This window comes from Mobula birostris, chromosome 2 (assembly GCF_030028105.1).
Source record: "Mobula birostris isolate sMobBir1 chromosome 2, sMobBir1.hap1, whole genome shotgun sequence".
Classification (NCBI taxonomy): Eukaryota; Metazoa; Chordata; class Chondrichthyes; order Myliobatiformes; family Myliobatidae; genus Mobula; species Mobula birostris.
This window is the reverse complement of record NC_092371.1, coordinates 39173609-39200959: the sequence shown is the minus strand read 5'-3', so window position 1 is coordinate 39200959 and position 27351 is coordinate 39173609. Positions and strand designations below refer to the sequence as shown.

The following is a 27351-nucleotide window of genomic DNA, read 5'->3' as shown; positions in this document are numbered from 1 at the left end:
ATGAATTCCGGAAAATAAAAGATGTGGAGAAAAGCTGGATATAGCGAGTTGGGTTACAATTGGCTCTGGTACACGTTTGCAAGGCTAACTATCCTGTACTTGTATGAAGTGAGGAGCAGTTTCTTTTCCCAGTGGGTGGTGAATCTATGGAATTTATTGCCATGGACAGCTGTGGACCCAATTCATCTCTGTGAAAGTTGATAGGTTCTTGATTAGTAAAGGTGTCAAGGGTTACAAGCAGGTGGAGTTCGTCAACAGTGGTTAGCAGCTCATCTAAGGGGAGAATTCTGATCTCAAGCCTCCTCTGCCTTGCAGCTATAGCCACTCATGGGGTAAGCTTCGGGAGTAAGCTCTGAGGGAAAAATCTGGAACTGGAGTCCTACATTGAGTTTAACAGTGACTGGCAACTCCTGTGACACCACTGTTGGATATGAGATTTAAAGTCTTATTAACTCTTTTTAGTATGACTGAGATTATTACAGTAATGCATATCTCTGTGTATTTTAAAAATAAATTGTTTGGATATTATATCCAGTAATCAGGAAAATCTGCCAGTCAGGCACCACTAAAGTTGTAGATGTGCAAGATCAAGAGTTTTACTGTATATTTATTTTGGGCACAGAAGCATGTAGATATTAATCTCCAGTTGCTGCCTTTATGAGAAATCCCATCAAAATCAGGTTTATTATCACCGGCGTGTGACCTGAAATTTGTTAACTTAGCAGTAGCAGTTCAATGCAATACATAATCTAGCACAGAATAATAATAATGTAAATCAATTACAGGATACATATATTGAATAGATTTTTTTTAAAAAAACATGCAAAAACAGAAATACTGTATATTTTTTTTAAAAAAATGTGAGGTAGTGTCCCAAGATTCAATGTTCCATTTAGGAATTCGATGGCAGAGGGGAAGAAGCTGTTACTGAGTGGCTGAGTGTGTGTCTTCAGGCTTCTGTACCGTACCTGATGATAACAGTAAGAAAAGGGCATGCTCCGGGTGCTGGAGGTCCTTGATAATGGACACTGCCTTTCTGAGACACCGCTCCCTGAAGATGTCCTGGGTACATTCTAGGCAAGTACCCAAGATGGAGCTGACGAGATTTACAACCCGCTGCAGCTTCTTTTGGTCCAGTGCAGTAGCACCCCCCCACCCCCATACCAGACAGTGATGCAGCCTGGCAGAATGCTCTCCATGGTACAACTATAGGAGTTTTCATGTGTATTTGTTGACATGAAGTATAGCTGCTGTCTACTTGCTTTATAACTACATCGTTGGGACCAGGTTAGATCCTCGGAGATCTTGACACCCGGGAACTTGAAACTGCTCACTCTCTCCGCTTCTGATCCCTCTATGAGGATTGGTATGTGTTCCTTCGTCTTGACCTTCCTGAAGTCCACAATCAGTTCTTTCATCTTACTGACATTGAGTGCCAGGTTGTTGCTGTGCCACCATTCAACTAGTTGGCGTATCTCACTCCTGTACGCCCTCTCGTCACGACCTGAGACCCTACCAACAATGGTTGTGTCGTCAGCAAATTTATAGGTGGTATTTGAGCTATACCTAGCCACACAGTCATGTGTATATAGAGAGTTGAGCAGGGGGCTAAGCACACACCCCTGAGGTGCGCTAGTGTTGATCGTCAGCAAGGGGGAGATGTTATCCCCAATCCACAGAGATTGTGGTCTTCCAGTTAGGAAGTCGAGAGTTAAATTGCAGAGGCCCAGGCTTCTCAATCAGGATTGTGGGAATGATGGTATTAAATGCTGAGCTATGAACAGCATCCTGACGTAGGTGTTTGTGTTGTCCAGGTGGTCTAAAGCCGTGTGGTGAGCTATTGAGATTGCACCTGCCATTGACCTATTGTGGTGATAGACAAATTGCAATGGGTCCAGGTCCTTGCTGAGACAGGAGTTCAGTCTACACATCACCAACCTGTCAAGGCATTTCATCACTGTAGATGTGAGTGCTACCAGGCAATAGTCATTAAAGCAGACCACATTATTATTCTTGGGCGCTGGTATAATTATTGCCTTTTTGAAGCAAGTGGGAACTTCTGCCTGCAGCAGTGAGGGGTTGACAATGTCCTTGAAGACTTCCACTAGTTGGTTGGCAGAGGTTTTCAGAGCCTTACCAGGTACTCCATTGGGACCTTCTGCCTTGCAAGGGTTCACTCTCTTTAAAGACAGCCTAACATCGACCTCTGAGACGGAGATCAATGGGTCATCAGGTTTAGCAGGGATCTTCACAGCTGTAGTTGTGTTCTCCCTTTTAAAGCGTGCATAGAAGGCATTGAGTTCATCTGATAGTGAAGCATCGCTGCCATTCATGCTATTGGGATTCACTTTGTAGGAAGTAATGTCTTGCAGACCCTGCCAGGGTTGCTGTGTATCTGATGTCATCTCCAACCTCGTTTGAAATTGTCTCTTTGCCCTTGAAATAGCCCTCCACAAATCATAGCTGGTTTTCTGGTACTGGCCTGGGTCGCCAGACTTGAATTCCATAGATCTAGCCTTCAGCAGATGACGTACCTTCTGGTTCATCCACGGCTTTTGGTTTGGGAATGTACAGTGAGTCTTTGTGGGTACACACTCATCCACACAGGTTTTAATGAAGCCAGTAATGACTGCAGCATACTTGTCCAGGTTCAGAGATGAATCCCTGAATACCTAGCCCATCCTGATCATTTAAGTTACAGTCCATTAAATGTCTGATACATTATGCTAAATTGAAACACGTATTTCTGCCTTTTTAAGGACTTGGCATGGCTCTCTGAGGGTAACTACTCTCAGAAGCTCTGCTATACTCGTATCATTAGCTGCTCCCATGAGAATTTTATCATGTCATCTTTAGAGGCGATGCCCCAGTGCTGTAAGCTTGCACATCTTGCCCAATTTCCTTACACACCTAGATGCGAAACCTGAGGGGTGTCAGGGGTGTCATTGTGTCATTCATAATTCTTGATTGCCTTACTCGTAGATGGTGTTTATTTTAAAATAAAACAGGTTATTGTATTATTCCCCCCCTTCCTTTCCCATGTTCTTCTATTCCCCACTCTGGTCTTTCACCTCTCTTAGCTGCCTAACACTTCCCCTCCTCCTCCCCTTTCTCCTAAGGTCCTCTCTCCTCTCTGAACAGATTCCTCCTTCTTCCAGCCCTTTACCTTTCCCACCCTCCTGGCTTCACCTTCTAACTAGCCTCCTTCCCCTTCCCTCACCTTTTTATTCTGGCGTCTTCCCCCTTCCTTTCCAGCTTTAAACAAGGGTCTTGGCCCAAAGCATTGACTGTTCATGAATTTCCATAGAAGCCACCTGACCTGCTGAGTTCCTCCAGTATTTTGTATGTATTGCTTCAGATTATTGCATCAATCTCATAATTATAAAAGCACACTGCTAGCAATGAAACTTCCTCTTTAATGGTGGTCAGCTTTTGCTTCATCACAAAAATGTCATTAGATCATTTTCTCTCCTTTTGTCTCATAAATGGCACATGATTCTCAAGATTGAAATAATTTCAGTTACAGATCTGATCATTCAATTACTTTGAGCTTCTGGATTATGGATTTTTTTTAAGGTTTAATAATTGTAGACTGTCCTAATGTTGTGGCATATTTAAAACAAGTAAACTTCACTTTTTGTTTCAGGTGAAAAACCACATAGATGTCCTCTCTGTGACTATGCTGCAGCTCAGAAAACCTCACTCAAGTATCATTTGGAGCGACATCACAAGGGTGAGCAGAAAAGAACTGAAGAAAGGAGTGAACCTCTGAAGAATTCATTGGCATCTGCAAAATTGGAAGTAGCACCAAAAGAAATCAGTGAACCTATTCAAGAATCTGCAGACGGCAAAAAGTTGTTTACAGATTCGTTGGGCAGTGTCAAAGATTTAGATGCAGACTTTCCTCGGGGGAAACAGAAACGGATTCATTCATCTACTAGCCCAATTTTTCAAAACGCTGATTTTTCAAATATGAGTAGGGAATACCCAGACCTGAACACAAGTACAAGTTTCCATCACAATCGACAGATCTTCTGCAAAACACTTTTGCCTGTTCCATATGGTGAGGAATCGAAGGATGAAAATCTGGTGGCTGAGCTGCAGAGAAGTAACTCCGATACAAAGGTTGTTATTGAGCTGGATGATTCCAAGGTCTTGGAGGAATGTTTAATGGCAGAAAGTAATGCACAAGAGAATATTGCTAGAAGTACGAAGGTGGAATCCACTTCAATAAATGACCAATGCTACATTAGTGCTAGAGGTAACATGGAGGACTACTGTGATAAATATGAATCCAGCTTATCAGAAAAGCCTTTAAATCTTTGTACCACAATATATCAGCAAAGCCTGTGCAGTGGTAGTAGTCCTCAGGGAAATGCACCTACCTCATTTTCCAAGAGTGCCTTACAGAGCAATGCATGTCCATATTGTACCTACAGAACTTTTTACCCAGAGGTCTTAGTGATGCACCAAAGGTTGGTACATAAATATAATCCTGACCTAAGTCCAATAAATGGATTTCGAAATGCTTTTCATAACGAGTCAATTAAAAGCAGGCGCACTGGATGCCCTCCTGCACTATTAGGTAAAAATGTTTCTTCTTTGCTTGCCACCAAAGAAATGAGCAAACCATTTTCACGCCGGACCAAGTCACCACTACCAGCCGGTCCACCGGATGCTTCAGACTTGCTACCTGGAAAGGCAAAATCATCATCTTCCTCTCACCAGTCTCTGTGCAATAATCTCCTTCCCTCTGCAGCAGATTCTAGATCTGGTGACTTTAAAGCATTCAAGGTGACCCAGAATCCTAACATACATCTTGAAAGCTATGGATCTGTACATTCTGAAACTAGACAGATGCAAGAGGTTGTGCAAAAGACAGAAATAAATGGATCCTCAGAAGCTGGTACTAGTAAGAGAAATATGTCCGAAAAGTCTGGTACTAAGTTGGACTATGAATCTGAAGGACCCATGGGACCTTTGTTTAGATATGACAGTCACTGGGCTTCAAATGTTAGCAAAATGTGTCTTACTAATGTGTCTGAGAATCAGGGAGGTTTGGACTCGCATGAGCCTACAGCTAAAAGAATGAAAATAAATAGTCCTTTAAGAAATGATCAGCTTTCATTTGGAATCAGGAGGAGTATCCAAGGAAGAAATATGAAACTATCTCAGGAGATATCCCCTATTCAGGCAAGAAGCACAGGGGTATCGACTAAGCCAGGATCACCCTTGGAGTTAAGTGGAATTGATTCTCATTGGAATGTATTGAAAATTTTGAATTCCTGCAACCCACAAGATCTTGCTTCATTGTACAGCACTTGTGGACCCAGTAACAGTAGAGATCCTAATACTGCTCAAGAAGGTAGGAATGGTTTATATTTGGCTTCAGACATTTTTAAAGTGTTATCAATACTGTATGAAAACATTTTTAAAAAAAAAACTTTCTGCAGGCAGTGTTTTACTTGTTTTTAAATGGCGATCTCATGAGGATTTGATTCAAGGGAACCAAGAGGAGGGTTCAAATGTTGCTTAATTGATTAGATCCAGACGTTCATTAAGCTCTCCTAGTGCTCTGATATTTAAATTTTACTTTTATCTTGGAAGTCACAAACTAGTTATTTCTAACTTTGATACTGTTTTCTTTTTCTCTGTAATCTGACTTCCCCTTTTCCTCCCATGCCAAATGTGTACAAAGTTCCCAGAAACCAAGTTGGAGTTCAGAAAACTCGCTTGATTTTAAAGAAAATTAATGTTAAATTCACCAGTTTCACATGGGCCATTTAATTGTGTTCATTTTATTAGAGGCTTTTGTAAAACATCACTGCCCTTTTGGTTCATACGAACATTTAAACAGAAAATGCGCAGGGAACAAATCAGTGTTTACATGTGCTGAATGGCTGACAACACCATCTGCTATGGGCCAGCAACTTCATTATGATTGCCTATGAACTTGTCTACAAACTGCTGATCTTTAGTTGTGTTGAAGTCAAATTATTGACTTGCAAATGTGATGGATTAAATGAAGATTCATATTAAATCTGCAGCATCAATCTTTAGATTAAATTTGTGGCCTGTCAGTGTTAGAGGTCTGGAACCTGTAAGATGAAAGCCTGAGGACTAATTACTCTACTAAATCTTTTAACACCATTTCACTAGAAATAGATATTGAATGAGAAGTATTACTGATCCAACTTCCCGTTTACACTTGCTAACGTAGGCAGCAGGAAGTGCTACATGTCTTCAAGCCCAAAGTATCTTTTGAGCCATTTGAATTACAAAATAGGCTTTGTTGGTCTGTGACAGCATTCTCTGGGCTGAGTATTGTGTTGGATGAAAGATCAGGAGTGACATGGGAAATGCATTACACTCAGCGAGCTTGATTAGCCCATGATGTTTCCAATCACTGCTTGTTCATCATACTGATTTTTTTTATTTGCCCAGAGGAGACAGGAAAGTGCTGGTGCCACTCATTTCCTGTTATTTTTGCATCAGTTGCCCCTATCAAGGTGGCGACGTTCCATCTTGCCTGACTTGCTGGTTGATGAAGCTGGTTGATGTCTGAAAATAAAGCCAGCTGCTTGGAAAGGATCATGCCTGACAAGAGTATGATGCTACTGTAGAGATTTATCAAGCTTGTGGCTTTTAATTTAATGCAATTTATTCATACTTGCTGCCTTGCACTTTGCAGGGATTGTCAGCACTGATGACAATGAAGGCTGTCAAGTAGTCATGCAGAGCCTCATAGTAGCCAGAGAAGGGTCCTGGCATATCAGAAATGCTAATGATATCTTCCTGTCTTGAATTTTAACATGATCATTTTCCCCTGCTGTTTTCTGGTCATAATGCAACTTGGGACACATACAGGGCATTGAGATTTGTCAGCGAAGGGTATGCAAAACTGATTATTGTTGCACAGCAACTGTTCGCATCCTCCAGCCAGTGAGTTGATATCCTTTAAGGATACAGTACTATTGGTCGATTATGGATCTTCTGATGTGTTTATAATATATGGTGCATCAGCTTTGGAAGATGGTGTTGGGAAAACTGTTTGCATAATGTCAGCTATATCTCAATGAATACATAAGTTTATTGCAAGCATTTCTGTATCTAACAGCCAAGCTCTGATTAATCCTCCTGAGTCTTCATTCTGAGAAAGTTGCTGGAATTTGAAAGGCTTATGTAGTAACTAGGAACTTTGAATAGCTGCAGATCCTTTTCAAAAATAAAACTAGTGTGATTTCTGCTTTGTTCAGGGGGAAAAAGTGGTGCTAGGAGGGTGTAGCAAATGTTCCTTGTTATAAAATGGAGTGATAGCTGATTTAATGGCACATTTTAAATAATTTAATATTTTTGCATTTATGTCATTTTATGTCATTTTAGAAAATTAAGTCCTCTTTAAGACTCATTTTGTCAGTGTTCTAGAAGAAGGTACTTTGAATTTGCCCCTATTTTGTGAAAGAACATTAATTTTGTGTTGAACAGCATAAAAGTGACTTATGCTTTCACTAACTAATCGTGACTGTGTTTAAGACAGATTAGTTAGTTGGATACTTCTCCACGGTACTATTCCACGTTTCTTGCAGCTTTATGATAAATCCAAAATGGCCATTTAGGATAAATATCAGTGGGATGTTTGAAGAAAGCACAAGTTAAGCCCACCCTTAACTCTTCTAGTTTTAAGATAGAATTAGAGAATGTAAGTGGGGTTATTGGTTTCTCTCATTCTGGCCAAATAAAATGTGCTTCTCCAGTTCCAGTGAATTTGAGGGACCACACTTGCTTCAGTCTCAGTTAGCTGTTGTTGGCAGAATCACAGATGCTGACAAGGGGCTGTACAGTAGCGCAATAGATCAGCTGTTTAAGTGGTGTCTCAGTAACAGCCTTGCACTCAATATCAGCAAGACCAAGGACTTGTTTGTTCCAAAAACATCGTGTGTGTCTCCAGCCTCCTGTACCTTTTGCCTGATGGTAGAAATGGTCAGTGGGCATGTCCTGGGTGGTGAGGGTATTTAATGATGGATACCACGATGATAGAAGATGAAGAAATAAGAGGGAGGTTTTTTTTTGAAAAATAAATTTAGGTCAGCTATCTTGATTTCGGTGGCTGGAAAGACGTTAGATTCCATTATTAAGGATGTGGTTTCAGGGTACTTGGCAGATGATAAAATAGGCTGAGGTCTGCATGGTTTCCTTAAACGGGATCTGTTGGAATTCTTTGAAGAAGTAACAGGCAGGATAAATAAAAAAAAAGGAATGTTAGTGGATATAGTGTACTTGGATTTTCACTAGGCCTTTGACAAAATGTCAGATGTGAGGCTGCCGAGCAAGATAAATCCCATCATATTACAGGAGAGATACCATCCTCTCCGAATATCAAGGACATCTTCAATGCAATGCCTCAAGAAAGCGGCATCCACCATTAAGGGCCGTCATGATCTAGGACATGCCCTCTTCTCATTACTACCATCAGGGAGGAGGGACAGAAGCCTGATGACACACATGCTCCATGTTCAACCTTTTAGGAACAGCCTCTTCCTGTCTGTCATCAGATTTCTGAACAGCCCATGAACATTACCTCACTATTTTAGTTTTTATTGCACAGTTTGTGGTTTTATATTTGTTATAACTTGGTATTTTTTATATATTGCACTGTACCACTCTCACAAAACAAATTTCATGACATATGTCAGTAATAGTAAACCTGATTCTGATGTGCCCACTTTTGTCATCCTTAATTTTATGACTTGCAGATTTATGTTCCCATATATCTTAAAGTACAACTGTGGAAGATTTTTTTATCCCTTAACATTTAGTTGGCATTTTTGTGACAACTATCAGCAGAGGTTTTGATTATTTAAAAAAAAACACAATATCCAGAAATATGTCAATCAATCTGGTGATAGGTTAAGCTAAAATGAGTATAGAGCTTGATTCAGACTTTACCGAATCTTGGTTTTGGATTGTTGTATCAATATGCAAGTAAAACATCTCTCCGTGCCATACAAAAACTAATGTAATTGTCCTGCAACTCTGCTGGAAATGAGTGAGTGTGATACATGGTTAGATACCTAAAGGACCTATTATGGTCAAGTATCCAGATGCTGCTTGTGGTCTAAAGGCTGGTCAGATATCAGTTGATTAAAGACCCCTATAGCAATTCGATTCCTTCATACTTTTGTATGCTAAAGATTTGGCCATCAAATCTGAGAGTGGAGTACATATAGGACTTTTAAGTCATGTTAAGTCTTAACATAATTGTTTTGTAAAACTGGCAGGGTACCATGTCATGTTTGCTTTTATTTGGCCTAACCTAGGGATCAATTGTCCACTAATTTGATCCATATTAATAAAGACTGGTCTTGAATTAGAATGATTATTCTTTTTCCATATACCGAGATCACAAGATCTTAGTTTCTTTTACTCCCTTGCCCTTCCTAGCCAGGTGGTATCACTAGTTGAAGTCAGCTACTTTCAAGCTTTAGTGCTAATTCTGAAGCTATTGTGTGAATGTAGGTTGCTTTAGATAATGTAATGTATAGTTTCCTCAGTCAGTCAATTTTACATTTTGCTTTTTAAGCTGTCAATTAGACAAGTAAGTTCATTTTAAAGGAATACACTTATGTCACTGTACTCTGATATATCAATGTTTTCCATGGATTCTTTCAAAATTATCTTTGAAAAATTAATCTTGATTAGTCTTGAATGAAGAGTAAATTAATGATCTTGTTGCAAAGTCAAGATTGCCACTGCGAATTTAAGTCCAAATCAACATATACAAAATGCTGGAGCAAGTCAGGCAGCATCTATGGAGTAGAGTGAACAGTCGATGTTTTGGGCTGAGACCCTTCATCAGGACTCTGCCCAAAATGTCAACTGTTTATTTATTTCCAAAGATGCTGCCTGACCAGCTGAGTTCCTCCAGCATTTTGTGTGTGTTAATTTGGATTTCCAGCGTCTGTAGATTTTCTTGTTTGTAAGTCCAAATTATTTAGTTTTGAAATGAAAACTTTTTAAAAAAAAAAAATTTAGAAACTTTATTAATAATTGTACCATATGATATGCATGTTTTGAAATTCAGGATCATGTATTATAAATAATTTTTTCATTTTACTTGGGTTGGATGGAGAAAGAGTAATAGCCAGATTCAAAAAGTACACTAAACTTTGGTCATTTGTATCAGTAAATTGACATTTTGTCCCACGAAGTGTGTATGATGATTAATTTTAACTTGGGTACATGGCAAAAAGCAGTTAATTTGACCCATTTGTGTTACAGTGAAGAGGCCGCTCCAGTATCTGCAACATTCTAACAGTATGTCACAAAAGCGGAGCATTAATCACTCTCTCGATAAAGAGTACATGACTCAATGATGCCCGTTGATGGAAGGTAATTGCAGGGACAACAGTAGGTGCTGTGCAAACTGTTGTATGAGGATTAAGCAATCATTGCCCCACCTGGCTCCTACTATCATCCTTCAGCCCCCCCACCCCGGAATGCCTATCTCCTACTGGCCCCCTGTCTCACTCATCCTCCTCCCCTCTTTTATGGTGGTCATATTCGTTCTCCACTTGAAATGATATCAATTTCTTCCTTCACTCAAATCTTATGATGCTTCCAGCAGTTTATTTTTGTTCCGGGTTCCAACAGCTGTAGTTTCTATGACAATTAAACATTATTGTTATGGTCTGTCCACTTAGTCTAGCATCCAAGTAACTTTCTCAGTAAGTCTTGATCTTGCATTTTTCTCACCTACCCTTCTGAATATGTCATCCTTCCACCGCTGGCACTGTAGTTGTGCAAACCATCTAGAAAAATATACTCTATATATTCACAATGTCCTTTAGCATCGGTTAGGGCAAACAGCAGCAGGAGCATAGAAACCACAAAACCACCACCATCAGGTGTTCCTTCAAGTTACAGTCCACCATGATTTGGGAATGCATTTGAACACTTTTCCAAACAATTCTGAGAGATTAGCTTCACCAGAAGGAGTTCACAACCACTTTAAACGGTAATTATTGATGGGCAGTAAATGCTAGCTTTTCCACTTGTGACCTTGGGATGCAATGTCTTTACCACATTCCTTGAATGAATAAAACAATCAATAGTTCTGTTTATCCCAAATTATACCTGCATTTTGGAGGTGATTTAGTCCTAATATCATTGGGGCTGGAATGATTTATTCAAAGAAAACTAGAGATGCCCTTATTGGCAGTTCACTCCTATTCCACGCTTATTCATTGGCAACTTACCATTTTCAAAGAAAGGTACGAGAGGAAAAGGAAGCAAACTATTAAAGGTGGCTCAGTTGGTTCAGTTTTTCAAAATGCCCTGTTTCTAAATTTCATCCCTCAAATTTGAGTGATAGAATGTGCTTCTGATGTTGGCATTTATGTGCTACCAACTTGCAAAATAGTAGTGCTTCATGAAATCACGAAACATTTGGATTTTTTTGGGTTATGTTTTGAAACTGTTATTAACCACTGTTTACTAACAGTTTTGTATGATCTTGACCTTAGGTTGAAGAACACTGTGAATGGAATACTCCTGCATCAAAAATGAAAGTTTAAAGGAGGTGTCAGCTGGTCCACTGATGAAATCTGATCACATTCGATATATAGGATCCACATCAAATAAGCTGTGATTTGTACATGTATAGAACACTACTATTCCATTCATTCTGGATTGCATTTTTTTTGTTCATACCTTGAAATGTAATCAGAGACTTTATAAATATATATAAAATTGCTTTGTATTCCATTTTGATTCTGAACTTGAAATTGTACCATTTCTAATTAAAATTGTCAAGTTGTTTCTGTTTTTGCAATAACTATTGATTACTTGGCACTAATAAGTGTGGGCCATCATTTCTGGAATGTTAGGCTCTTTCATTCTTTTTTGTTGAAAGATTCTTCAAGCAGAGAACAGATTTTTGGTACCTGAAGTTTAATATTTCTGGGAAATTGCGTAACTCTTATTGAGCTTTTTCTTCTACATTGGAAATATGAGCAATAAATTGCATGACCTGTGGTAATGCTTCAAGCTTCAGTCTTCCAACTTTTTTTTTTGGATACTTTATAATTTTGGGTAGCACAGCTGTGGCAAGCAATACTTAAAAATTGTTTTGGTTCCCTTAAATTTGGGTAGGATACTAATGTTTTTTAGTTTTGTTCAGTTACCTCAAAGTCATGATTAAAGGCCACATGAATATATGGAGAGGTTCAGCCAACAAATTCCTGGTTGTCTGGAAAAAGTGCAACATCTGATTATCACTTAGCAAAAATGAGAACTTGGTAGACAGTCTGAAATGAAACAGTTTGTCATCTACACTCTACTCTCACTTTAACAGTGCAACAAAATTTCTAATTGTATTGCATCAAACATTCAAAATTATTTTGCATGTGACTTGACAAAACATCAATAGGGAAATTTAATTTTCAATGAAGTTTGATTTTTGTATTAACTTTGTGTTTTGAGTCCATGTTGTTTCTTTAACCCAACTCAATTTCAAATAATGTTTCCACTGGATATCAAACTCAGTGTATTGTGATGTTGTAGGAAGAGCTCTCGATTTCCCTCGCGGCCTAGCTAAGATTATGAATATTTATCAGGGATCATCAGTGAAACTACACAGTCGAATGCTATGTCGTGACACTTTTTCAGAAGCTAATTATTCCAGCTTTTGGACTCCCAGATGAAATCGGCTAATTGTATCCAAATGATGGGCTCTTTGGGCCTTCCTTTTACCCGGGTAACACATTGGGTCATTATTATGTAATGGGTCAGGAAATGAAGCAGTATGTCACAAGGGGTTATGAGGTTCAATGATTGCAAAGAAAGATCGACTGGGTGTAAAACTGAGCATGTTTAAATGAACAAAATTTATGTCCTGAAAAGGAATAGAAAGTTTTTAACAGAAATTGCCTGGATTGGATGAAGAACTTTTTGGGAGGAACCTACTTTGTTGCTGAGGTTCTAGCTACCTGATTTTTTTGTTTTGTGCTTTCTTTTTTTTTAAAAAAAGTCTTAATTTACTGATCACTGTTCTATTAAAGCTGAGTATTCATCTCATTTTCCCAAAATTAAGTCTCACTCAGTAGACTTTGTGGATAACAAGACTCATTATTTCCCATTATTGTACTGGGCAAATTTAATTTTATTTTGAAATAACTGAAGGTATTTTGCTGTATAATGGTACTCTGCCTTGAATAAAGATTTATTGACCAGTCCCATTTCGTGCAATCTCATTTATGGCACAACCTTTTGATAATACAACAATCACTGAGACTTTGGCTGAACAAGTGAATAGAATGGGCATCATCAGCAAGTGCCGTAGTCATTAGCGTGACACTATTGCAGCCAGGGCATCAGAGTTCAATGCCAACATCACCTGTAAGGAGTCTGCATCCTACCCTGGAAAATGGATTTTCTCCACGTCCTCTAGTTTCCTCCCACAGTCTAAAGACATACCAGTTAGTAGTTGAATTGGTCATTACAAATTGTCCCATGATTAGTTAAATCGGGGGCTGCTGGCGGTGCAGCTTGAAGGATCAGAAGGCACAATTGTATCAAAATTTGTTCAAATAGATGGAAGTTTTGCATAGTGTCCACATTTTTTAATCCTGCATTAGTAGTTCCAAGCTTTAATATCTTAAGTAGTGCTCATCACAGCTGTACTTAAATCTGTTAAATTAATTAAAACTCAGTGAGGTGAATTTTAACAACTTGGCCCTGTACATTTAAAACAATGTGTAGTCAAAAGGTTAAATATGAATTCTGTTTAAGATGGTTTGTTTACTTGAATATACCACCTTTATGCCCAAAATCCTGCATGTAATGTTTTATGCACATTATGAACCTTCTAAACTGTATTTTGACTCATTGGAAATAGTAATTGTATTTTGCTTAATGAAAAGGGCAGATCCAGAAATCCTCCTTTGTCGAGTTTGGAAGTTAAACTGCTAAATTCCAAAATGAAAGTTTTGAATAAAGCCAAGAATTAATTAGTGTCAATTGGGAGTTTGATTTAAAAAAAAATAAAATGCACCATCTTGCTCTTTTTTTTTGGGTTGGGGGTGGTTGATTATTGAAGCATTCAATTGGATTTTAAGAATTTGGTGATTAACTTGTTCACTACCATTATTTTACCTGAGCTCTGATGCAACTGTGACCATGAACATTATGCAGGAATTGATAAGCCATTTGTATATACTGCACTAGTGAAGGGATGTTCCTAATGTGTCCTTACCTACCCAGGAGCAGAAGTTATATATAGTTCAAATAAATTCCAGATAGTTTTATTTTACTTGGGTGATCTTGGATTGTAGAATAAGGCTGTGTATAACTGTTTGATTTTTTTTTTAAAATGTAAATCTGGTAATCTAATCTGTTTCAGTGCAATTGGGCTATTTGTTTGCTACTCACATGTATATACATCTGGGTGAAGGGCATTGATATTTTGGGACTGCAAGCAGTTTTTATGGAAAGTGTGAGGTTTTTGGAAGCTTTTTTCTTTAGAATTGAACTAACGGTGTTTTTAATAGACTTAGTAGAAAGTAGTCTCTTTGCAAAAATCAGAGTGTGCATCACCCATAAAATGATGTTTCATTGTCTATCAGCTCTTCAAAATGCCTCTGACATAAAGAAACTATTCAACAGATTACACTCACGCAGTTTAATCATGATTAGACTGATTGGTGGCTAAGGTTTAAAAAAAGTTTTTTTTTCATTAACTTTCAACATTCCAGTAGTTATGTGAAGAAGAAACTAGCTATGCAGTGAGAAAATAAGTGTTTGGCTTAAACATTTCATGTAGAGTATCTGAATTGTGACATATTTTACCAAGATCCCAAATTCTTAATATTCTGGGGGGAAAACTGCCCAATCTACTGAGCATTCATTTTATTCAGGACTTGCAATGTTGACACTACTGACTCCCTATGACCATGGATTCTGGTTTTTCCTTTACTCACCCCATCTTGTGGAGAAGACTGAGCCAAATATATATATGTACTAAAAATGTTTTATAGTTGCACTTTTGTAGCATATTTTTGAAATTGTGGATCAAATTAGATGGGCTTAAATTAGCATGTTTGAGTTTATAAAATTGTTGCTTTAGGATGCATGCCCAATTTCATTAATTTCTATTCTATTGAGTTTTGGACATCTTCATTTGCAATGAAATTTATAGGGAATTCACATGCATGATTTTTGTTTTGATCTCTCAGTGTTACGATATTAGAAGTTTGATGTAGTTGGCTACACTGTGGTATGCATATTAAGGTACCTTTTATTTAATTCAGTTTTCTTTTTGTATTTATTACATATTTGGACCTATCTGATTTCCGTAAAACCATGTTAAATCATGCAAGTGTGTTTCAAACTGTCTTTAATTTATAATGTACCATTGTCTGATGTACGTTCATCCAGTTTTGGAATACATATGGTGTTTTACATCTCTGGTTCTGTTGTACTTTTATTCTTCACAGAAATTATTATTGTAGTCAGTTTGCAAAACTTATTTTGCAGCAGTATCACTTCTGCAGCCTATTGTTCCAGTTTACAGTGGGTTTGTTCTCATCATTGTGGCAGATTTTTAAACTTGACATGATGTAAGTTTGCATAGGAGTGTTCAATCACAACTTGCAACCCAAAGACATTTTGAGTTGCACATAGTCCATTAATTTCTCTATTTTCAGGGAAACAATTGAATAGTACATGAATAAAAATAGTTGATAATTATGTTTGCTGTTTCCACAGAGCAAGTTATTGGATGGAATATTTTCTTGTTCTGCTGGTCAGTCAGAAGCTCTACATTACTCCAGCAAATGCAATCATTAGGCAGACATTCACTGAGCAAGTGCCTAGCTTAGAGCAATATTCCATTACATCTACATGTGCCTTAAAATGGGGGCTTGTACAGTAGGATTTAACCCCCACTGAAGCATAAAGCATTTTAAAACAAAAGTCCAGAATGAAATTCAAATCTATGTATCTGCTGGGATTTAAAATTTTGCCCATTTGTTTTATTTTAAAGTAGATATGCAAGTGAGTGGGTATTTTGTTTTGGGATTCAGATCAAATTCATAATTTGCACTCATTTTGTTTGAAAGCTATAAGCTTTGTAAGGAGTGCAGAACTGGAAGGTAAAGAATATTATTAACAAGATAGTGCAGTTCCTCAGAGTGCTAATTGATACTGTCAAGTCTTTTTAGAGTTAGTTTAAAAATCTTTTTGTAATGATGTTGCTTTTAATTTGAAAATGATTTTGCAAAGAGCACACTTGCATTCTGTACTATTGCTAATGGAAGAATGATTGTAGATCTTTAAAATGGAAGAACTGCCCAGGTAGTTGCTAAAATGACAGTGGATTTTGTATTTGACAAATAAAACAGGAACTTGTAAAGATCTCTTACCCAGCATTTGCGGAGTATAACAACAGTGAAGTTTTTGGGTATTTTAAGCTTGTTTAACCACAAATGAGAAGTTGTACATACAAATTATATTTTGCTTCCATCATCATTTGTATTTAAAAATTAGTCTAGAGGTTTCAAGTTTTTGAATACCTTTTTTTAAAAAGTTACCAAATTTGTCTGTGTACCTAAATTTCAATCAATGTGCCAGATACTGTCATTATCGCTACTTTTAAAACATTTAAAATTGTGTGTTGAGCTGACACTGATATTAAAAATACATATTTTGTTATTACCCTAAAGTTAGGACTAATTATTGTCAAATAAACTTTAAAGTAAACCTTTAAATGATCTCACTGCTATTTGCATTGATCTGTCAGATTGTGTTTTGTACTGGGTGATAACTAGAGATGATAAACTTTCTCAAAATGGGGTCAATTCACCACTTGAATCAGCAGTGCCTGTGCCCGTCAATGTAAACTCTTGGGTATTGAGTCTTGATGGGGCACTAGCCTATGGCAAGAGAGGAGCTACGGCACTAAGGCTGAGTATTTAATGCATTGATGCACAGAGGTGGGTGTGGTGGCAATGCAAGCTGCTTTGACTTGGTTGATTTCTGTTGTAAGAGCTAACAATACCTGAATCATGAATCACAAGTCAGGCACCTAACCAGTAATGATGCAGTAACCGAGCTGCTATATAGATTGTATTCCGGTTGTATGAAAGCTACTACACTGGCCTGAGGCATTCTATGACCCATAATTTTTTCCATCAAGGTGTATGCTGTCCTTGCACTTTCTAAGTGCAAGACTTAATGATGTTGTTTAGCAAAGAAATGGACTTTTAGAAATTCCTTTGCTGAACGAACTTGTAAGCTAGTCAAATTCTACCTCTCTTTTAAAGTAATGACCGCAATATGGTATGCAGGAACATTACAGGGAAGTTATTTCTGTTTTTAATTCTTGGCCAGCCACATTCACACACTCTATACACCAGATAAAATTTTTGATTGCATCTGTTCAATGTCTTGATTCACTAAGTTAGACCAAGAATGGGCTATCAAAATGGGACATGTGGAAATGACTGTTCTACAGAGTAACTTAAAAGTCTTGAAATCACATCCGCTCTGAAGTTTGTGCAGCTTCAGAGCTGTGTGTCAGACATGGTTATAAGCAGTACTGGGGCCTCACAAGGGACTGTATTGGCTCCCTTCCTGTTTATATTCTGTATATCAGGCTTTAGGTACAATACTGAGTCATGTCATCTACAAAAATTCTTTGATGACTCAGTAATAGTTGGGTGTATAAGGGAGGATGGGAGGAAGAATACAGGGCCCTGGTGAAGGATTTTGTCAAATGGTTCAAGCTCAATCATCTGCACCATCAGTAAGACAACGGAGATGTTGATGGACTTTAGGAAGACTAAGCCTGCACTGCTCCGTAACTATTGATGGTGAGGATGTGGATGTGATGAGGACCTACAAATACCTGGGGTTGCACCTGGATGACAGATGAGAATGGAGCAACAACACAGGCTGTGTACAAGAAGGGCCAGAGTCACCTCTACTTCCTGAGGAGACTAAGGTCCTTTGGAGTATGCAGGCCTCTCCTTCACGTGTTCTGCCAGTCTGTTGTTGCCAGTACAATCACTTATGTGGTGGTGGGCTGGAGCAATGGCATCAACACTGGTGATGCCAACAGGCTCAAAATGATTAGAAAATGACTCCTCTGTTACAGGAGTCAAACTGGACACACTGGAAGCTGTGGTAGGACAAACGACCCTACGGAAAATCCTGGCAATTCTGGACAATGTCTCTCACCCTCCGCTTGCCATCTTGGGTGAACAGAGGAGTACTTTTAGTCATAGACTAAGACAAGAGAGTGTTATTTGTGGTCATTCTTACCATTGGCCATTCAGCTCTACAATAAGTCAACCTGTAGCCCTCCTGTTAGACTGCCTGATGTAACTTATTTTTTACTCTTACTTCTCTTCCAATATTTGTTAATCTGTGCACTTGTAATGCTACTGTGACACTGTATTTTCCCTTGGGATCAATAAAATGTCTATCTAACTGGAAGTCTGTCTTTGTATAGTACAGTTTCAGTCTAATTATGGTATTGGATGAATGACTTGGGGTCTTAGCCTTAATTAAATTTCTAGGTGCGAACGTACATGTGGACAGGAAGTATGTAATCAAGTGGCCACAGTGTATGTTCGTGGTCTTCTGCTGTAGTCCATCCGCATCAAGGTTCAACATGTGTATTCAGAGATGTTCTTCTGCACTTCACTGTTGTAGTGCGTGGTTATTTGAGTTACTGTGGCCTCCTGTCAGCTTGAACCAGTCCGGCCATTCTCCTCTGATCTATCTCATTAACAAGGCATTTTCACCTGCAGAACTGCTGCTCACCAGATGTTTTTTGTTATTTTGCACCATTCTGTAAACTCTGGAAATAGTGTGTGTGTATATATATATATATATGTAGAAAAAAAAGTCCCAGGAGATCAGGAATTCCTGATACTCAAAGCACCCTGTCTGGCATCAACAATCATTCCATGGTCAAAGTCATTTAAGATCCTATTAGTTCCCCTTTCTGATGTTTGGTCTGAACAACAACTGAAGCCTTTGACCATGGCTGCATGCTTTTATGCATTGAGTTGCTGCCCACATGGTTGGCTGATTAGTTATTTGCATTGACAAGCAGATGTACCCAATAAAGTTGTATACTGTACGTGTATCAACATCATTTGGTGAACTACCACTAAATAGCTATTCAGATTCAGTTTAAGCACCATTTTGGATGCAGCATTTAATTAAAGAAGATTGCCCCACATGGCAGGGTCTAGAATATCAGTCCATCTCACTAAAGAATAAGTGGATTGAGCCTTTTGTCAATTTTCTGCACAGGTCCTATCTGAAAATTAAGTAAAAATCTACAATTGCAATGCTGTATTCCAAAATAACTACTTGCTGGTCTTTGCAGTACCGTTGTTATCCTTATTTAAATACTCTGCAGAAATCTTCTGAAGCCTCGTAATTTAAAATAAGTAACCTGCTGACATCCTGTCTCCCTGATTTGTCTCACTAATTAAATCTGGTTCTAGATTTGTGTTCTGGAATGATACAAAGATTTTCCTATGAGGAGGCCATCTTGTGCTCCAAGCATGAGATTAAATTTTGTCAGTTGTGCGGATGTAGATGCAACTATGTCTCTGGTAACTACTATTGCTCAGATCAATTACTGCTCAAGATACAAAACTATCTTATTTCTTACAGTAACTTGCAATATTCACCTTCAAATTCCAAACTTTTTGTTACACATTCTAAATGCTTTTAAAGTAATTGAGTAAATATTGTCTAAAATTTGATAAATCCATTAATTTTGCTTTTAAATATGACTGAAATATACTGCTAACTTAAAATGATGCAACTGGATCTTATTTGAAGTGAAATATTTGTCAAATTGCTATGAAATACATGCAGTTGTGTCTTGGCCCTGGCATGTCAGGAGTTTTTATCATCTTTATTAAAATTGCTGGAGCAATCTTGCAACGGTCCCTGACTTTGCCTTTGAAACCGGGCACCAAATGTATTTTTTCTCCTTTTTCTGAATTCATTTGCAATCTGTATTCATTTGTTTCATTTTGGAGATGAACTAAACATTAAAGCCTTTCATTTACTTTTATGAAGATTTAGTGTAAAGGAATCATTTTCAACTATGGTATCTCCAACTGCACTGCTGTTGAAATTTACAACAATGTTTCTATTAAATCCTAAGCTATTTGTAAGTACGAGAAATAGAGGTAACAGTATGCCTTGCAGTCTGTCAAACCTGCATTTCCATTAATACAAAAAGATGTGTCTAGTCTATTTCTTTAGATGCCAAAAATTTATCAAATTTTGTCTTGAATATCCTCAACAATTGAGTAGCTGTAGTTCTTTTCCTGTAGGGGATTCCAAAAATGAGTAATTCAAGATCTTTTTTCCTTCTCAGTCATAAACTTTTATGAAGAGAACATGGCACTTGAGTTCCAAAAAAAAAGGAATGTAGATGTCGAATGAGGTGACAGCACTCCCAATAGAAATGGGCAGGATCAACTCGCTGAGAATTCAGCGGAGTTTTAAACCAGGGGCTAAAAGGTAAAAACAGAAAATGCTGCAATAACTGAGCAAGTAAGGTCATGTCTGTGGGGGTGGTGGGTGGGTGGGAGGAAACGGTCAACATTTTGTGTTGAATATCTTTTGACAATGTTTACTGACAGAGCAAGGGAAAAATTAGGTTGCTGATTTTTTTTTTAGAATTCTTTAAACCAAAAGAACTGTGGATTTTCGACTGAAAATACAGGTGTCCCCCCCCCCTTTTGAACGTTCGCTTTACAAAACCTCACTGTTACGAAATACCTACATTAGTACCCTGTTTTCGCTAACAGAAGGTGTTTTCACTGTTACGAAAAAAGTAGCGCGTGAAAAAAATCAGCGCACGATAAAAGGCAGTGCGCACCCCGAGCAGCCACTCTCTCCCGGATTCAGAACGGCAATCTCGCCGGCATTGCTTAAACACGTGCCTGTGAGCAGCCGTTAGCAAGATGAGTTCTAAGGTATCAGAATAGCCTGAAAGAGCTCGTAAGGATGTTACACTTAGCGTAAAATTAGACATAATTAGGCGTTTTGATCACGGTGAACGAAGTATGGACTAAGTGAGTTTGGCTTGTGGAAGCTGACGAAGATGATGTTGAAGAGGTTTTGGCATCCCATGACCAAGAAATGATAGATGAAGAGCTGATGCAATTGGAAGAGGAAAGGATAACAATCGAAACCAAATGAGAAATGATAAAGTACAACTTTAATTTTGAAAGGATACGTGGGTTCAGGGGATATTTGCAGAATGGTTTGAGTGCTTACAAAGAACTGTATGATAGAAAAATGCGCGAGGCTCAGCAGTCAAGCACACTGTTGTTTTTCAAGATTTCCACAGCAGACGACGAACCTTGACCTTTGACATCGAGGCGGGCAGTCATAGGAGAAGATGAGCTGCCTGCTCTAATGGAAACAGATGACGAGATGACACCCCAGTGTCGCACCACCCCAACACCCAGGCCGCGGACAGATACCGATTCGTGGAGAATGCAGCAGTAGCCGGGAGACACACAGCACATCTTTAAGAAAAAAGCCGAAATAAACATGCTAATTAATTAGGTGCCGCCCGACACGTAATTTTTGGCCCAGATCAGAGGCGATGCAATTGGCACTGATCTGGGCCAACAACTACGTGCCGGGCGACACCTACTTAATTAGCATGTTTATTTCGGCTTTTTTCTTAAAGATGTGCTGGATGTGTCCCGGCTACCGCTGTACCCCTGCATACTTCACGGATTGGTATTGGTACACTGCCCCGAGGGTGGGGGCCACTGCACCACCCAAACACCGACGACTCAGTCTAACACACCACCATCAGTGTGCCCAGCGCTTTCCCAATTCCGGTAAGTGATACTACACTGTACATACATTATTTCTGCTTTATATCGGCTGTGTATTTTTACGTGTTATTTGGTATGATTTGGCAGCTTCATAGCTTAAAGGTTACTGGAGAGCACTTGCGCCCTGTTTTTGCCGACGGCGCTTGCATGAGATTTTCGCTACGGAGAACAGTTCGGACAATAATTGTGGAAAAGTATTTCTACTTTATATAAGCTGTGTATTTATCATATCATTCCTGCTTTTACTATGTGTTACTGTTATTTTAGGTTTTATATGTTATTTGGCATGATTTGGTAGGTTATTTTTGGGTCTGCAAACACTCACAAGATTTTCCCATATGAATAAATGGTAATTGCTTCTTCACTTTACGACATTCTGGCTTACGAACCGTTTCATAGGAATACCCTACCTTCGGATGGCGGGGGAAACCTGTATTCAAGACTAAGTTTGACTGGTAAGTGGAAAATTACATTAATTGAAAGACTACTTCTAATAAAATACTGAATATCTTTTAATCTGTTGTCAAAACTAATTCTTTTGCAGCTGTTGCATTTTGCTGAGGCAATATAAATGATCTTAGTAAAGTGTATCAACTCACTGATAATTATTTTAGTCTGGCAATATATTGGTAATTGCTTAGTAATTTGTAACTTTGACAACTTATTTGCCAGCTACAAATGGCTTGACTGACTTAGATGTGCATGTTATAAGAAATGGGTTAAATGAGGAGTCCACCATCTTCATGTGGACACTTTCAAAGAAGAACACACTCATTAAAAAATACTTTGACTGGCTGTCAGTCAGTCACACTTGGTAATATTCCTTAGATCTGACAATACATGCAAATATTCTAAAAAATGAAATGTATTTACTCAAAACTCAAACCTCTGGATATACAAAGCTTATCCTAAGTCCTCTTATTATCCTAGCCCCTTATTACTTTACCTTAGATTGTGGAAGGCATTAACTCTGACCTAGTGATGTCCAGCCAGCAGAATTTGAAGGCTGTAGGGGCACAAGCAAGCCGGCTGATGGCGTAGTGGCATGAGCGCTGGACTTTGGAGTGAAGGCTCTGGAGTTCGAATCCAGCCGGCTCCCTTGCATGCTTTCTATCCGTGCTGGGTTGAGCGTCGAGCGAGCAACTCGGCCTCGTAAAAATAAGAAAGCCTGCTAAAAAAAAAAGCCGTCATGACAGCGTCCCAATGACTCCACTTGGAGTTAAGGGCTTTCTTCTTCTTCTTCTTCTTCTTCAGGGACACAAGAAACCACCTCAAGCTAATTAGCTGTAATGTAGCCAGGTACTGACCTGCCACAGAACATTAGTGACCATCAACCATTCCTGTCAGAAAAAAAGCTTCCTTCCTGCACTGCTGAAAAATCAAAGCTACCTCCATGCAAGTAAACCACCACAGATGCAAAATTAGCTGTTTCCCTAGCATCCATGGGTCCAAGCTGAATCCAAAATGAAGTCACAAAACTTGGCCGCACCAAGTTATAATTACCCTGTGATTGAAATGGTTGGTATCTTATTGTGTTAGTAATTTAAGATGCAGATTAAGTAGTTTTATTAGTAGCTAACCTATAATTATGCATCAAGTAGTTAAGACTAAAGATTGTACATACAACCAAACAGCAGTTGATTTTCTCTGCTAATTGAAATGTGGGAAGACTGTTTCAGCTAAATTGGATAACCCCATGTGTGCATAAAAATTGCTGCTTGTAGCTTTGGTTCTGATTTTTTTAAACTTCCTCTGTAAACCAGTCCTATCCCAAGCAACTTTCAATGAAATTTGGAAAATCTACAGAAATACTTTGGGTGTTGGGGAGAACGAAAGTGTAAAGAAAGAAAAATAGGGAAGATAGAAATTGTAATTGCAAAATAAGCCACTCTGATTTTTTTTTAAGAAACTATCTATTTTATCTATTCAGTCAGTCATTCATTCATTCAGAGACGCAGTGCAGAATAGATCATTCTGGCCCTTTGAATCACAACCCCCCCCCCCACACACACACACAACCCCTGAATTAACCTTAACATTAATTGTCATGGGACAGCTTACAATGACCAATCAGCCTAGCAACCAGTATGTCGTTGGACCGTGGGAGGAAACCGAAGCACGCGAAGAAACCCCGCGCATTCCACAGGAAGGATGTACCAACTGCTCACAGAGGATGCTGGGATTGAACTCTGATGTCCGATGCCCCAAGCTAGGTTCAATAGGTACATTTAATGTCAGAGATATGTATATACTGTACATCCTGAAATTCTTTTATTTGCAAACATCCATGAAAACAGAGGAGTGCCCCAAAGAATGAATGACAGTTAAATGTTAGAACTCGAAAGCCCCCTCCAACTCTCCCTCCCATGTATAAGCAGCAGCAAAACAACAATCCACCCACTGCCCCCTTCCCATCGAGCACTCAAGCATGCTGCAAAGTATCAATAAAGACAGAGATTTGCAGTACCCCAAAAACTACTCGTTCACCCAGTAATATTAGATTAGTTTAGATTCAACTTTATTGTCATTGTGCCGAGTACAGATACAAAGTCAATGAAATGCAATTAGCATCTGACCAGAAGTGCAAAAGAATAGTATTATTTACAAAATAACTGTGAATAAAAAGTAAGTGCTACAGCACACAAATATAAAAGTACTGAGACAGTACAATATGGGTGCAATACTGCTTAGCGCTGTGATGTGAGGTCCAGCAGAATCACAGCCTCAGGGAAGAACCTCTTCCTGTGCCTGCTGGTGCGGGAGCGGAGGCTCCTGTAGCGCCTACCGGATGGGAGGAGAGTAAAAGGTCCATGGTTAGGGTGAGATGCATCCTTGATTATGCTTTTCGCCCTGCCCAGGCAGCGTTTATGGTAGATGTTCTCAATGGTGGGCAATTGGGTGCCGATAATCCACTGGGAAGTTTTCATCACCCACTGGAGTGCTTTGCGGTCAGATACAGGACAATTGCCATACCACACTGAGATGCAGTTGGTGAGTATGCTCTCAATGGTACAGCGGTAAAAGTCCGTCAGTATCCTGGGACAGAGGTGAGCTTTCTTGATGCTCTGCAGGAAATAAAGGCATTGTTACTAATAATCTGATTTTTTTCCCCTATAGGTGTGAACATACTAATGAAATGTTTCCATTTTTTTAAGTGACCAATTGGATTCTATTACAGACCCAAGACCCACAATTTGTAATTGTGGACAAAATGAAATCATTAATAATTGATCTTCCCAGTTCTAATCCAGAAAATGCACAATGCTGATTTTCTTTTTCTTACCATATCTTATGGGAAACCTGTGGGAACAATTTAGTTTTTACTGAGTTAAACTTTCATTAATTTGTTTGTTACGCAATAGTTTCCTTGTGTGCAAGCATGATGACTCCACATTTAAAAGTGTTGTGTAAGCATAAATCCGAAAGCAGTTTCATCTGCAACGGAGAGGCAAGATGCCAGCATGCTTCTATTTCTCTTTTTGAGTTCTCAAGCTTACGGCTGTCAGAAAGTAGTTGCCTGTGTGGAAAGAGTGCAAATGACTAACATTCCTTGAATTGCAGTCTTGGGCCTGACTTTGAATGGCATTATTTGAAGTCCATGAGCATATTGTCAGCCTTTTTTAAACAATGCATAAAGTTAAGCAGCATCAAACATCCAGTATAAAATGGGTATTATCTAAATAAAGGAGGCTGCCCATGCACATATAACAATATAACAGTTCCTTCTTTACTGCTATAAAAATGCAAATTAAATTCACTGATAAGTGAAGTTCAGATTCATAATGTACCCTGAAAGTTACTTTTATGCGACTTGGTATCTTAGAGCTAGCAAAAGATGACCTTGAATAAATGTAGTCAACGTTTTAGACTACTGAGTATAGCAGTCAATTTGTACACTATTAGATCTCTTGCACAGAGATGGAGTTATGATGCAATCAGTTTTAGCAATGTTGATTGGGAAATAAATACTGCAGAATTCTTCCTTTACATAGCATTGAAGAGCCATGTTGAATGTGATCCTCCCCAAATTAAGGCTTCTGTTTTGTGATGTACCGGACCATAATATTAATTGGCCCCACACACAAAACGCCCAGGTCAGGTAGCATCTATGAAGGGGAATAAACAGTCTATGTTTTGGACCGAGACCTTTCATCAGTAAACTAGGCCTATACATGATGCCTACTTAGGCCTGGACCCAGCACTATTTAACTGCAACAAACACAAAATGCTGGAGGTACTCAGGAGGCCAGGAAGCATCAATAGAAAGCAGTTGACGTTTCAGGCCTAGACACTTCATCTGGAGTCCTGAAACCTCGATTGTTTACTCTTTTCCATGGATGCTGCCTGGCCTGCTGAGTTCCTCCAGCATTTTGTGTGTGTAGCTTTGGATTTCCAGCATCTGCAGATTTTCTTGTGTCCGTGATACTTTTTTTTACTGCCTTTGACATCATGTGCTGTCAAATATCCGGTTCACTTTTTAAATAAATGCCTCCCATAATCAGGCATTTATAAAAATAGTGACATTGATTTTCCAAGTCAAAAATAGAAACATTAAACTGTTGATAATTAAAAACATCAAAGAAATAGGAAGAAATAACTAAAAATAAAGGTAAGCTTGCTGCTTTAATGAAGGTAAATGGCCCAATTTAACTGAACAAGGTAAGTATGCCAGCTGTGGTTGACTTGAAATTGTGAGGACACAGCACAAGTGTATGCAATCCCTTCGCTCAGTATATAATACGGGACAAACTTGACCTCTAAATTTCAGTGTAGCAGCTAGTCAGAAGTCCTCTGTGGAATTGCTGATTAGCCGACAATATGTTCGTTATGCAATGATAACCTCTGTATGCCTATGTGAGAGCAAATGAACAGGTTATTGATTTACAGCTCCGTCCTAAAGATGGTGGCTTCAACAGTTAAGTACATCCACTCCTCTATGTTTGCATTGCATTTCTCATTTTGACATCTATTGTTTGATTTGTGTTCAGAAGGATCTTTGCCTATTCAAGTACATTAAATACTATTCAAATACAGCAGCTGTGTATCTAGACTGAAGACACATTTTGGTTAATTTCATAATGCTCGGTGTCTCCATTTCCTGAGGAGTGTGGGGCAAGTGAGATTTCCCCTATCATTTTAACCACTTTTTACAAGAGCGCCATAGATGGTGACCTGACCAACTACATCACCATCTGGCACGGGAATTGCGAGTCATCTGACTGCAAGTCCCTACAATGCATTGCAAGATGATCATCTCTTCCACCCATTGGAGATACTTATCAGGAGCACTGTATACAAATTATCAGCGTCAGTGACCCCTTCCATCTGTCCAACAGCCTCTTTAAACCCCTACCATCAGGCAGGAGGTACTGTAGCATTAGGACAAGAATTGTTAAGATGGGAAACAACTTCTTTGCTCCCCCCTCCCCCGCCCATATTAGGACCGCTGAACTCCCTGCCA

At 38.8% G+C, this 27351-nt stretch overlaps 1 protein-coding gene across 7 annotated transcripts in view; it reads left to right on the top strand.

Moving 5' to 3' along the window:
• Nucleotides 1-16691, top strand: part of znf217 (zinc finger protein 217) — a 62825-nt gene extending 46134 nt beyond the window's left edge. For all 7 annotated transcript variants that reach the window (XM_072239842.1, XM_072239834.1, XM_072239825.1 and 4 more), the window contains exons 4-6: nucleotides 3647-5365; nucleotides 10279-10389; nucleotides 11523-16691. In XM_072239842.1, coding sequence (XP_072095943.1) covers nucleotides 3647-5365; nucleotides 10279-10373 — 1814 coding nt within the window. In that variant the 3' untranslated portion in view covers nucleotides 10374-10389; nucleotides 11523-16691. The remainder of the gene's footprint in view (nucleotides 1-3646; nucleotides 5366-10278; nucleotides 10390-11522) is intronic.
• Nucleotides 16692-27351: the final 10660 nt, after the last annotated feature.